Source organism: Phoca vitulina, unplaced genomic scaffold (assembly GCF_004348235.1).
Source record: "Phoca vitulina isolate PV1807 unplaced genomic scaffold, GSC_HSeal_1.0 scaffold3, whole genome shotgun sequence".
Taxonomy (NCBI): Eukaryota; Metazoa; Chordata; class Mammalia; order Carnivora; family Phocidae; genus Phoca; species Phoca vitulina.
Window position 1 is genome coordinate 54,886,438 of NW_022589706.1, and position 12,179 is coordinate 54,898,616.

The following is a 12,179-nucleotide window of genomic DNA, read 5'->3' on the forward strand; positions in this document are numbered from 1 at the left end:
AGGATTGACTCAGACACCTCAGAATGCGTAGTGAAATACGATTTGCCTTATAAAGAGCCAAGCCCCTGGAAAATTTTTAAAGCTGCCGGTGTTGAAGAAAATATTTGCCTTTGGCTTTCTAGCACGGTTTCACAGTACCTAAAAACATGCTGGGAAAAGTAAATATGTTACCCTTAGCTTTGAAGTTACTAACTCTTACCGTTTTAATTTTCTTTCAGTTCTGTTATGAGTTGCTAAAATCATGGTGAAATGTTGCTCGGCCATTGGATGTGCTTCCCGCTGTTTGCCAAATTCCAAGTTAAAAGGACTGACATTTCATGTGTAAGATTTTGCTGTAGTTAAGCCAAGTACTTCTGATTGTTATAAAAAGCCAAAGACAGTTCCACTTAAATCTTCAGTTTTGATCTTTAGTTCCCAAATCTGTAAATAGCTTTTTTAGCTAAATTTGAAGTGACAGTGATAATTTACATTTTTATAATTTAGTTTAAAAGTTTAAGATACCTGCCAAGGTATCAGAGGCTAGTAAACAAAAATATCAAGCTCATTTTTGCTAATATTATTACTTTGCATTTTAACATACCTTCAAAGAAATTCAGTTTTGTTTACATGGGAGTTTATAACCTGAAGCAAGAAAGGATCTTTGCCCAAATATGTCCTGTCCTTTCCATTTAGAAATAGATCAAACTTATGTTGTAGAGAAAAAAATATAAATTACAAGCTCAGACCAAGGGTTCTTTAGCAGTATTACCAATAAATCAAGATGTTCCAAATTTTCTATTTTAGCCATTCTTCTGACAGCAAAGGAAAGGAGTAATAAGATTTAATAATTATTCATTTGCTAAAGGTTTATTTTGCTGCTTTTGCGCCAGGCACTGTGCTACGTGCTAGAGAAAGATCTGTTAACTACTTTGCTAGGTATGAGGAAACAAAAAATGAGTACGTGTACCCTACCTTTTCCAAAAAAGATTTGAATCAGCTTGGAAAATTGAAAAGATACGGTTATTGGTTTCCAGATCTCTCAAAATAGTTCTTATCTCTAGAACTTCAAACTCTGCAGCAGTTCTTTGCCTCATTCACTAAGCATTTAAAGGCCTGTTGTGTATTAAATGCTCTACTAAACAACTTTCTGATGCTGACAGAAGAATGAAAGTACAAGGTACTCTATTCATCTGGGATAAATTCTGGATATCGCATCATGTAGGAAAAGGCCGAAGTGATATTATCACGTATAGATGAAGAAAAATCTCCAGTTGTGGGTCTTCTTATAAGGTTGAAATATCCATTGAAACTTTTCTTCTTTATAATATGAAGAAAATTGAAATGAGGGCTGTATTTCTGCAGCATGATTGGTAGAAAAATCTATTAAAACTGAAAGTTCTGAAAGCATGCTTCATGATGGCTTCCTGAATATTCCATTTCCCAAGAGTAATAACAAACTCATCAATGAACCAGTTTAGTCCAGCCTTAAGTATCTATCAATAGTGTTCAATTTTAAAATACTTTTTGTATTTTTTTTCTAGATTCCCCACAGATGAAAACGTCAAAAGAAAATGGGTATTAGCAATGAAAAGACTTGATGTGAATGCTGCAGGCATTTGGGAGCCTAAAAAAGGAGACGTGTTGTGTTCAAGGCACTTTAAGAAGACAGATTTTGACAGAAGTGCTCCAAATATTAAACTGAAACCTGGAGTCATACCTTCTATCTTTGATTCCCCATCTCACTTACAGGTTTGTTTATGAGACACTGCTTACCATCATTACTCATTTTTTATGGTACTGTTGAAGAACCTTTACCACTCAGGCTAACATTTTATTGTTTGCTTATTCCTCTGAAATCCATTTTTTGAGTTTTTGTATTTGTAAGCTACTGCTTCAGCTTTCGTAATATGTAGTAGGAGTATTTTACCAGTAACCACTCAGAAATATTTGTATGTTACTAAGATTTGTTGAAGGAGACTGACTTTAGGAGTTAACATAACTCAGGATTTGTATCTAAACAATGGAGGAAAATAAGAGGGTTGAACTGAAGTTCCAAGTTGCCAGTCCTCCTCATACTGGAGCAAAAGTCAAGAGCAGAGCCACTAACAGGACCAAAGCATACTTTAGAGCTACATAGATTCAAGCTTAAAGCCTAGGTAGAACTAAAAGGAAGAAAAGCAAAACAGATGAGAACAGGAGAATGAAAGGAGAGAAAAGGTGAGAAAAAGAAAATAAAAGGATTGTATAAGTAAAATCTAATTGAATTTTGTGTTTTTTCTCAGTGGTATTAGTGTTATAGATTGACTGCCTTGCCTTTAGTATCTCTCTTAATATATGGTAAAGTGTTTCTAGTAACCATAGAGTAACTGATTCCAGTGTAGAAAATTCAGGGAGAGCCTGTGAGTTCCCAGAACAACAGTAATGAACCTCCACTGAAAGGTACCTCCTTCCCAACAGCTGAAAACAAGGGAAGTATAGAAGGTCTTTGACTTAATGACTTTTCAACTTTATGATGGTGCGAAAGCAATATGCATTCAATAGAAACCATACTTTGAATTTTTAATTTTCATCTTTTTCTGGGCTAGTGATACGCAGTATGCAATACCATACTCCTATGGTGCTAGGCAGTGGGAATGAGCTGCAGCCACGTGGTCACAAGGTGACCTTGGTCACAAGGATAAACAACCAATACACTAACAACTATTCTGTACCCATACAACCAGTCTGTTTTTCAGTTTCAGTACAATATTCAGTAAATCACATGAGATATCAATACTTCATTATAAAATAGGCTTGGGGCACCTAGGGGCTCAGTTGGTTAAGCATCCAACTCTTGATTTTTTTTTTCTTTTTTTTTTAATGTGTTAACTAAGTTTATTGTGGTAATCATTTACAGTATAAACATGTCAAATCATCACACTGTACACCTTAAACTTATACGTTTCATGTCAATTATATACATATTTTTTAATTTTATTTTATTTTATGATGTTATGTTAGTCACCATATAGTACATCAATAGTTTATGATTAGTAGTGTTCCATGATTCATTGTTTGCATATAACACCCAGTGCTCCATGCAATACGTGCCCTCCTTAATATCCATCACCGGGCTAACCCATCCCCCCACCCCCCTCCCCTCTAAAACCCTCAGTTTGTTTCTTGGAGTCCATAGTCTCTCATGGTTCATCTCCCCCCTCCGATTCCCCCCTGCCCAACTCCTGATTTATGCTCAGGTCATGATCTCAGGGTTGTGAGATCGAGCCGTGTGTTGGACTCCATGCTGGGCGTGGAGCCTGCTTAAGATTCTCCCCCTCCCTCTCCTTGCTCTCACTCTTGCTCCCTCTCTCTCTAAAAAAATAAAAGAGGCTTTGTGTTAGATAACTTTGCTCAACTGTAGGCTAATGTAAGTGTTCTGAGCATGTTTACAGTAGGCTAGGCTAACTATTCTGTTTAGTAGGTTAGGTATATCAAATGCTTTTTCAATTTACAGTATTTTACATTTACATAACCCCATCATAAGTCAAGGAAGATCTGTAATCCACAAGTGTACCTGCTCCTGTATGGTCTTGGCCACTATACCACTGTCTTTACTTGGTCATATTCCAATGCCTGAGTGATCAAGTAGAGACTGCCTCACTCTCTCCCATATTAATAAATGTACAATATCTTGTGCAATTTGTTGTGAAGGTTTTTTTTCCCTTATAGCAAGTGTCATCTAGCTTTAATGTTGAGAACCTTAAGAAATGTGGGCATAATTAAATAAACCATAAGTTACTGACTTTCAAAAACTATTTATATCCTTGTAACAAAAGAAGTTTTTCATTATAGGAAATTAGATGATGTAAGCAAAAAGAAAATAAAAATTAACAATCATCAGGGGCGCCTGGCTGGCTTAGTTGGTGGAGCATGCAACTCTTAAATCTCAGGGTCCTCTGTTTAAGCCCCATATTGGGCATGGAGCCTACTGTTAAAAAAAAAAAAAGTGGGCGCCTGGGTGGCTCAGTCATTAAGCGTCTGCCGTTGGCTCAGGTCATGATCCCAGGGTCCAGGGATCGAGCCCCGTATCGAGCAGGAAGCCTGCTTCTCCCTCTCCCACTCCCCCTGCTTGTGTTCCCTCTCTCACTATGTATCTCTCTGTCAAATAAATAAGTAAAATCTTTTAAAATATATATATATATTAAAAAATTAACAATAATCACATCCGAAGATAATATTTTTAACACTTCAGTGTGTATCTTTCCAGTCATTTGTTTGTGTATGTTTGTATATAAATTCATCTATAAATATTCTTACAAAAATATAAGTACACTGTAGATTTGAACCTGCAGCAACAGAGTTTGAATGCATGGGTCCCTTTATACACAGATTTTTTTCAATAAATAACAGTATAGTACTATAAACATATTTTTTCTTCCTTAGGATTTTAATAACATTTTCTCTAGTTTACTTTATTGTAAGAATACAGTATAGAATACATATACAAAATATGTGTTAATCAACTATTTGTGTTGTCAGTAAAGCTTCCAGTCTACAAACAATAGGTAATTAAGTTTTGGGAGAGTCAAAAGTTATACACGGATTTTCAACTGTGCAGGGGAGTTGGTGCCTTTAACCCTGCATTGTTCAAGAATTAACTGTATATCCTTTCTTAATTTGCTTCCATATCTCTCCCCCCCGCTCTCTCTCTCTCTCTCGCTCTCATCTCAACATTTATATAGTGTTTACTATGTGCCAGGCACTATTCTAAGCACCTTATATGTAAACTCATTTAGTCTTCTTAACAGCCATGTGAAATAAATACTATTATTACTCTCATTTTACTACTTGAGGAAACTTAGGTCCAGAGAGCTGGAATACCTTCCCCAGGGTGGCACAGCTATTAAATGGTGGAGGCTGAATTTGAACCCAGTCATTTTGGCTCCAGAGTCCACTGTTAACTACTACTTTCCAGGATGTTAAATGTTTTTCCATAACAATGGCTTTCAAACTTTAGTCTATATAAGAATTATCCAAGGAGCTTGTTTAAAATGGAGAATCCAGGACACCTGGGTGGCTCAGTCGGTTGAGCAACCTACTCCTGGTTTGGCTCAGGTCATGATCTCTAGGTCATGAGATGAAGCCCTGCATAGGGCTCCATGCTCAGCAGGGAGTTTACTTGAAGATTCTCTCCCTCTGCCCCTCCCCCTGCTCACACTCTCTCTCTCTCTCTAATTTTAAAAAATAAAATAAAATGGAGAATCCTGTGCCCCAGAGAATTTGATTCACTAAGTTTGGGCTAGAGTCCAGAAAGCTGCACATTTTAACAAGCATCCCACACAATTGTATTGCAGATCTACAGACAATATTTTTAAGAGAAACCTATATAGACATGAATTTTTTAAACTAAACTTTATACTAAAATGTACATATGGGAAAGTGCACACATCATAAATGTACCTGGCAATAAATTGTCATAAAATGAATTAACTCCCTTTAAACCAAGATATAAAATATTACCAGCACCCCAGAAACCTCCTTCATGCTCTTTTCTAGTCGCTCTACCCCCAAAGGTAAATACTATCCTGACTTTTATCACTATCACTGTCTCTCATATAAATCGAGTCAGTATGTACTCTTCTTTAGCTCAACATTTTGTATGTGTGATTCGCCCATTTTTTTTTTTTTTTCAAGATTTTATTTATTTGAGAGAGCACGAGAGGGGGCAGGGTCAGAGGGAGAAGCAGACTCCCCGCTGAGCAGGGAGCCCAGTGCGGGACTCGATCCTGGGACTCCAGGATTATGACCTGAGTGGAAGGCAGATGCTTAACCAACTGAGCCACCCAGGCACCCAGTGTTGTAGTATGTGATAATAGTCCATTTACTTTCTTTGCAATATAGTATTCTATTATCTAAATAAACTATAATTTTGCCTTTCTACTGTTGATAAACATTTGGGTTTTCACTTCAGGTCTATTATGAATGATGCAACTCTGAGTGTTTTTGTCCATGTGCCTTTGGGTGCACATAGGTTCACATTTCTGCTGAAATGAAACTTCTTCTGAAGTGGAACTGCTGGGTCCTAGGGTTGTGTATGTCCAGCTCGAGCAGATATTGCCATCATTTTCCAAAGTGGTTTTGCCAATTTGTAGTCTCACCATCCACATATAAATGTTCCTCTGGTTCCATATCCTTGTCAGTACCTGGTGGTATCAGTTTTACAAAACATATTTAGTGACCATGTAGCAATTGATTTGATGTAGGAACAACAGTTTATGTAACCAATTACTATTGTATATAGGTTATCATCACTTACTATTTTAAACAGTGCTGTGATGAACATTATTCTAGCCGAATCTTTGTACATATCCTTATTGTCTCAAACTAAATTCCTGGAAATAAAATTGTTGCATCAAAGATTACACACATTTTTAAAGCCTTTGCTTTTGATACAGATCCCCAAAGGCCCACCAGAAAGCTTATACCAATCTACTCCCCTATTACCTTTGCATGAAAGTATCCATCCACCCTAGTCCTCAGAGTAAGTTGTGTTTTTAACCTTTGTTAAAATTGATAGGCAAAAATGGCATTTTAATTTATTTTTAATTTATTTTTGAATATTGATCTCTACATTTTTTATGCATTTATTAGACATTTATATTTTTTCTTTTGTGGGTTATTGAGGTCCTTTTCTGTCTTCATCTTTTTCTAAACTACATGTAAAAACACTACATATTGAAGTTACGGATTATTTAACTGACATCTGTGTTGCAATTACTTTTTGTTGTTTTTAGTACTAATTATCAGGTTGGTTTCAGTTTTCTGTTTTGTTTGAAATTCACATGTCTCTTTTAAATAGTCAGTTCTATATTTTCTATTGAATTATCTGCCTTTAGCCTTCCCCACCTTAAGATAATATAAATATTCCCTATTTTTTCTACTTCCTAAGGATTTTCATTTTTCCATAAATTTTCAGTGCTAGAATTTCAACATGATTTATTACATATTAAGGATATAACTTTTTCTTAATTCATTTTTACATGATTTATAGCCTTTCTCTTTTTTTAAGTATTTTTTTTAAGATTTTATTTATTTATTCGAGAGAGAGCAAGAGGGAGAGCACAGAGAGAGACTGAGAGGGAGAAGCGGACTCCCTGCCAAGCAGAGAGCCTGATGCAGGACTCAATCCCAGGACCCCGAGATCATGACCTGAGCCAAGGCAGACGCTTAACCGACTGAGCTACCCAGGCGCCCCTATAGCCTTTCTTCACTTATTTTTTTTAAAGATTTTATTTGAGAGAGAGAGAGAGAGAGAGAGAATGGGCGCACGCGCATGTGCGTCTGAGGTGGGGGGAGGGGCAGAGAGACAGAAGCAGGCTCCCCACTGAGCGCAGAGCCAGAGGCAGGGCTTGATCTCAAAACCCTGAGATCATGACCTGAGCTGAAACCAAAAGTCAGATGCTTAACCAACTGAGCCACCCAGGCACCCCAGCCTTTCTCCACTTATTTAGACTGCAATTTTTTTTCCTAAAGCCTTTTATCTACTTGATCTATTTCTAGATTTTCCTGTCTCATCTTTAAGAGGATAGCACATTCTATTAACTATTGTTATTGAGTAATGTATCTTTAATAAGTGGTAGGACATATTCTTTCTCAATAGCACTCTTATTTTTTTTAGGAAAATTTGTGTTTCTAAATGAACTTTAGAGTTATTTTCAGGAAATTCCTTTAAACTAATCTCAGAGATTAAACTCGTACTGTTGTTGCTATGTTATATGTGGACCAATATTGCCTGTAAAAAGATTTTATATATAAAAAAGGGCAATATTGGTCTATACACTACAGAATACCATATAATACATACTAGTTCATATGCTAGAACATCAGCTCTAATCTCCTAGTGGCCAATAAAAAGAATAGAATACATTGGGTTACCTGGATTGCACGGTCAATACATTTTCTTAAAACTCATGCTCTCTGTTAAGGAGAAGCAAAACATTTTTCAGCAATAGCTATGAAAAGAATGTTTCTCTTGAGGCCTCTTAAAGGAGACATTGCCTAATGTAGTGGACAAGACCTCAGTAACATCCTTAAAGTAAACATGACAGCCAATTTCGTATTAAAAATGCTGTCTCTTTTACAAGCTGAGTGCATACCACCAGAAAACAATTTAAAGTAAAATTTGAGAGTGGATGTAAGCACTTCAGACCAAATCTGCCTCTCTATGGGGGCCTCTCTTGACCTGGGGCTGGGGATGGGGAAAGGGGATATCTAGGTTATTTGGAGGATTGTATGAATGGCAAATTATTTTTTAATAAATACTAGTTTGTATTAAAAAAATAATCTCAAAGGAATTTAAAATTTACTGAGTTTTTCAAGCAGTTTCCATGAAAAGAAATACTGTATTCCACTACACAAATTTAAGAAGGAATAAAAATTTTTAAAAGGACAGAAGTATCTACAATGATTGTTATTAACTCTTCTTAACAGGGGAAAAGAGAAAAACTTCATTGTAGAAAAAACTTCACCCTCAAAACCCTTCCAGTCACAAACCACAATCATCAGCTTGTTGGTGCTTCCTCATGTACTGAAGAATTCCAATCCCAGTTCATTTTTGTAAGTAAAATTACTTAATGACCTAATGCTGATGTTTTTAAGATAATATGTCTTCTCCATTAGGATTAGAGTAGAGGTTTAGGTGTTTGAGATATAGATATAGATATAGATATCATGTCCAAAAATAATATTGCTTCCCAGGGCCATTATAATTTTTATATATGCAGTAATAATATAGAAGTAGTTAATCCTTTGGTTACATATTTAGTTGAAAGAATGCTTTCACACAGATATGTTTACCAAGAAAAATGCAATAATTAATTCCTCCCTTTAGGTACTGTATATTCTACATGAAAATATCTAATAAAAAATATAGTTACCTTTTTAGGTTTTCTTAAAGAACAGTCATACAGATACAGAGTTTTCAAGCTTGCATTATTATTCATCTCATTGTGTATTCCTGTTAGAGCCATACCTGGAATCCAGATCTGTTTTACTTTCTTGATTACTATAGCTTTATAATAATTCTTGAAATCAGGCAGTGTTTGTCTTCCAACTTTGTTACTTTTCAAAGTTGTTTTGAATATTCTAGATCTTTTGCATTTTCATGTGAATTTTAGAATCACTTTATAAGGATTTCTACAAACATTCCTGCTGGAATTTTAACTGGGATTGTGTTGAATCTACAGATTCCATTTGGGAAGAATTGACATCTTAATGAAACTGTTTTAAGTCTTTGAACATGTGAACTCAATTGTATCTCTACATTTATTTATGTTTTGAACTTCTCTCAGCAACATTTTGTAGTTTTCAACGTACCAGTCTTTCACTTTGTCAGATTTATCCCTAAGTATTGTATGTGGTTGGATGCTATTATAAATGGTGTTGTTTTGTTTTGTTTTTACTGATAGTATATGGAAGTTGATTTTTGTATGCTGATCTTGTATTTGGCAAACTTGCTAAACTCACATATTAATTATAAAAGCTTTTTATAGAGGCTAATAGATTTTCTACATAATCATATTGTCTGTCTTTAAAGACAGTTTTAATTCTTCCCTTCCAATACAAGGCCTTTTATTTTTTTCTTGCTTTATTGTACTGCTTTGAACTTCCAGGGCTATGCTGAATAGAAGTATTTAGAGCTGATCTCCAGGCTTTCTCCTAAAATCAGGCTTTGTTCCTGATTTTAGAAAGCAGGCATTCAGTCTTTCACCACCAAATATGATGTTAACTGTAGGTTTTTCATAAATGCCTTTTTTTTTTTTAATTTTTTTTATTGTTATGTTAATCCCCATACATTACATCATTAGTTTTAGATACAGTGTTCCATGATTCATTGTTTGTGCACAACACCCAGTGCTCCATGCAGAACGTGCCCTCCTCAATACCCATCACCAGGCCAACCCATCCTCCCAACCCCCTCCCCTCTAGAACCCTCAGTTTGCTTTCAGAGTCCATCGTCTCTCATGGTTCTTCTCCCCCTCCGATCTGTGGAAAGAGCCATAAATGCCTTTTATCAGGTTAAGGAAGTGCCTTTCTGTTCTAGTTTGGTGAGAGTTTTTATCAGAAGTGAATGTTAGTTTTGTCAAATGCTTTTTCTGTATCTATTGAGATCATGTGGTTTTCTTTTGTAGTTTGTTAATATGATTAGTTATATCAATTGATGTTTGAATATTAAACCAGCCTCATAATAAACTCTACTTCATGGTGTGTTATCATTTTTATATATTGTTGGATTAGATTTGTTAAAATTTTGTTTAGAATCTTTCCTTGTATGTTCAGTCAGGATATTGGGCTGTAGTTTTCTTTCCTTGTAATGTCTTTGTCTGGTTTTAGAATCAAAATAATGCTGACCTCAATGAATAAGTTAGAAAATATTGCCTCCTTTTTTGATTTTCTGGAAGAGTTTGTATAGATTCGTTATTATTTCTTCCATAAGTATTTGATAGAATACCCCAGTAAAACTATCTGAGCATGTGGTGGGAAAAGTTTTTTTGGTAGCTTGTATCTTCCAAGGGATTTGTCCATTTTATCTCAGTTGTCAAGTTTATTAGTTTAAAATTGTTCATAATATTTGCTTATTATCCTTTTAACATATATAGAATCTGTAGGGATATTATCTCTCCCATTTCTGATATTGGCAGTTTGTTTCTGTTCTCTTTTATTGCTGATCAGTCTGCCTAGAGATTTCTCAATTTTACTGATCTTGTCAAAGAACTAGCTCTCATTGATTTTCTTGCTTTTTTGTTTTTGTTTTCTACTTGACTAGATTTCCATTCATCTTTATTATTTTATTTTTTCTACTTCAGTAAAATTTGCTCATCTTTTTCTAGTTTCTTAAAATGAAAGCTAAGGTCATTGACTTGAGGCTTCTTCCTTTCTAATATAGGCATTTAGTGATATTAATTGCTTCCTAAGTATTGCTTTAATAACCCTCCATAAATGTTTTCATTTTCATTAGTTCAGGATATTTCCAAATTCCATTTGGATTTGTTCTTTGACCCATGAATTATTTAGAAGTGTGTGCCATATAGTTTTCAAATATTGGGGAATTTTCCAGTTATCTTTCTATTAATTTCTAATTTAATTCTATTGTAGTCAGAGAATATAGGTTGTATGGCTTGAAATATTTTTAAATTTATTGAGACTTGTAGTCTAGAATATGGTCTATCTTGGCAAATGTTCTGTGTGCATTTGCAAAGAATGTACATTCTGCTGATGTTGGCTAGAATGTCTTAGAAATATCCATTAAGTCAAATTGTTTATAGTGTTGTTCAACTTTTCATCCTTACTAAACTTCTGTCTGCTTGCTCTATTATTGAGAGAGGAATTTAATCTTCTGGTAATCTTCTAATTCTCCTTGAAGTTGTCAGTTTTTACTTATGTTTTACAGCACTGTTATTGGGTACTAAATATTTAGGATTGTTATGCCTTGATAATTTAATCCTATTATTATTAGGAAATGGCCTTCTTTTTTTTTTTTAATTTAATTTTATTATGTTATGTTAATCACCATACATTACATCATTAGTTTCTGATATAGGGTTCCCTGATTCATTGTTTGCGTATAACACCCAGTGCTCCATTCAATACGTGCCCTCTTTAATACCCATCATCAGGCTAACCCACCCCCCCACCCCCTCCCCTCTAGAACCCTCAGTTTGTTTCTCAGAGTCCATAGTCTCTCATGGTTCGTCTCCCCCTCCGATTTCTGCCCCCTTCATTTTTCCCTTCCTACTATCTTCTTTTTTTTTTTTTTTTAACATATAATGTAGTATTTGTTTCAGAGGTACAGGTCTGTGATTAATCAGTCTTACACAATTCACAGCACTCGCCATAGCACATACCCTCCCCAGTGTCTATCACCCAGCCACCCCATCCCTCCCACCCCCCACCACTCCAGCAACCCTCAGTTTGTTTCCTGAGATTAAGAATGCCACATATCAGTGAGATCGTATGATACTTGTCTTTTTCTGATTGACTTATTTCACTTAGCATAATACCCTCTAGTTCCATCCACATCATTGCAAATGGCAAGATTTTGGGTTTTTTGATAGCTGCGTAATATTCCATTGTGTGTATATATGTTTGTGTGTGTGTGTGTGTGTGTGTGTGTGTATATATACCACATCTTCTTTGTCCATTCATCTGTTGATGGACATCTT

At 35.3% G+C, this 12,179-nt stretch overlaps 1 protein-coding gene across 3 annotated transcripts in view; it reads left to right on the forward strand.

Annotated features, from left to right (window-relative positions):
* Positions 1-12,179, forward strand: part of THAP6 (THAP domain containing 6) — a 28,562-nt gene that overhangs the window by 784 nt on the left and 15,599 nt on the right. For 2 of the 3 annotated variants that reach the window (XR_004298869.1, XM_032400538.1), the window contains exons 2-4: positions 219-321; positions 1,521-1,728; positions 8,449-8,574. Coding sequence is in view for 2 of the 3 variants with exons in the window: in XM_032400538.1 (XP_032256429.1) it covers positions 242-321; positions 1,521-1,728; positions 8,449-8,574 (414 nt within the window). In the remaining variant the exon portion in view is untranslated. The remainder of the gene's footprint in view (positions 1-218; positions 322-1,520; positions 1,729-8,448; positions 8,575-12,179) is intronic. The other variant, XM_032400539.1, reaches the window with a different exon arrangement.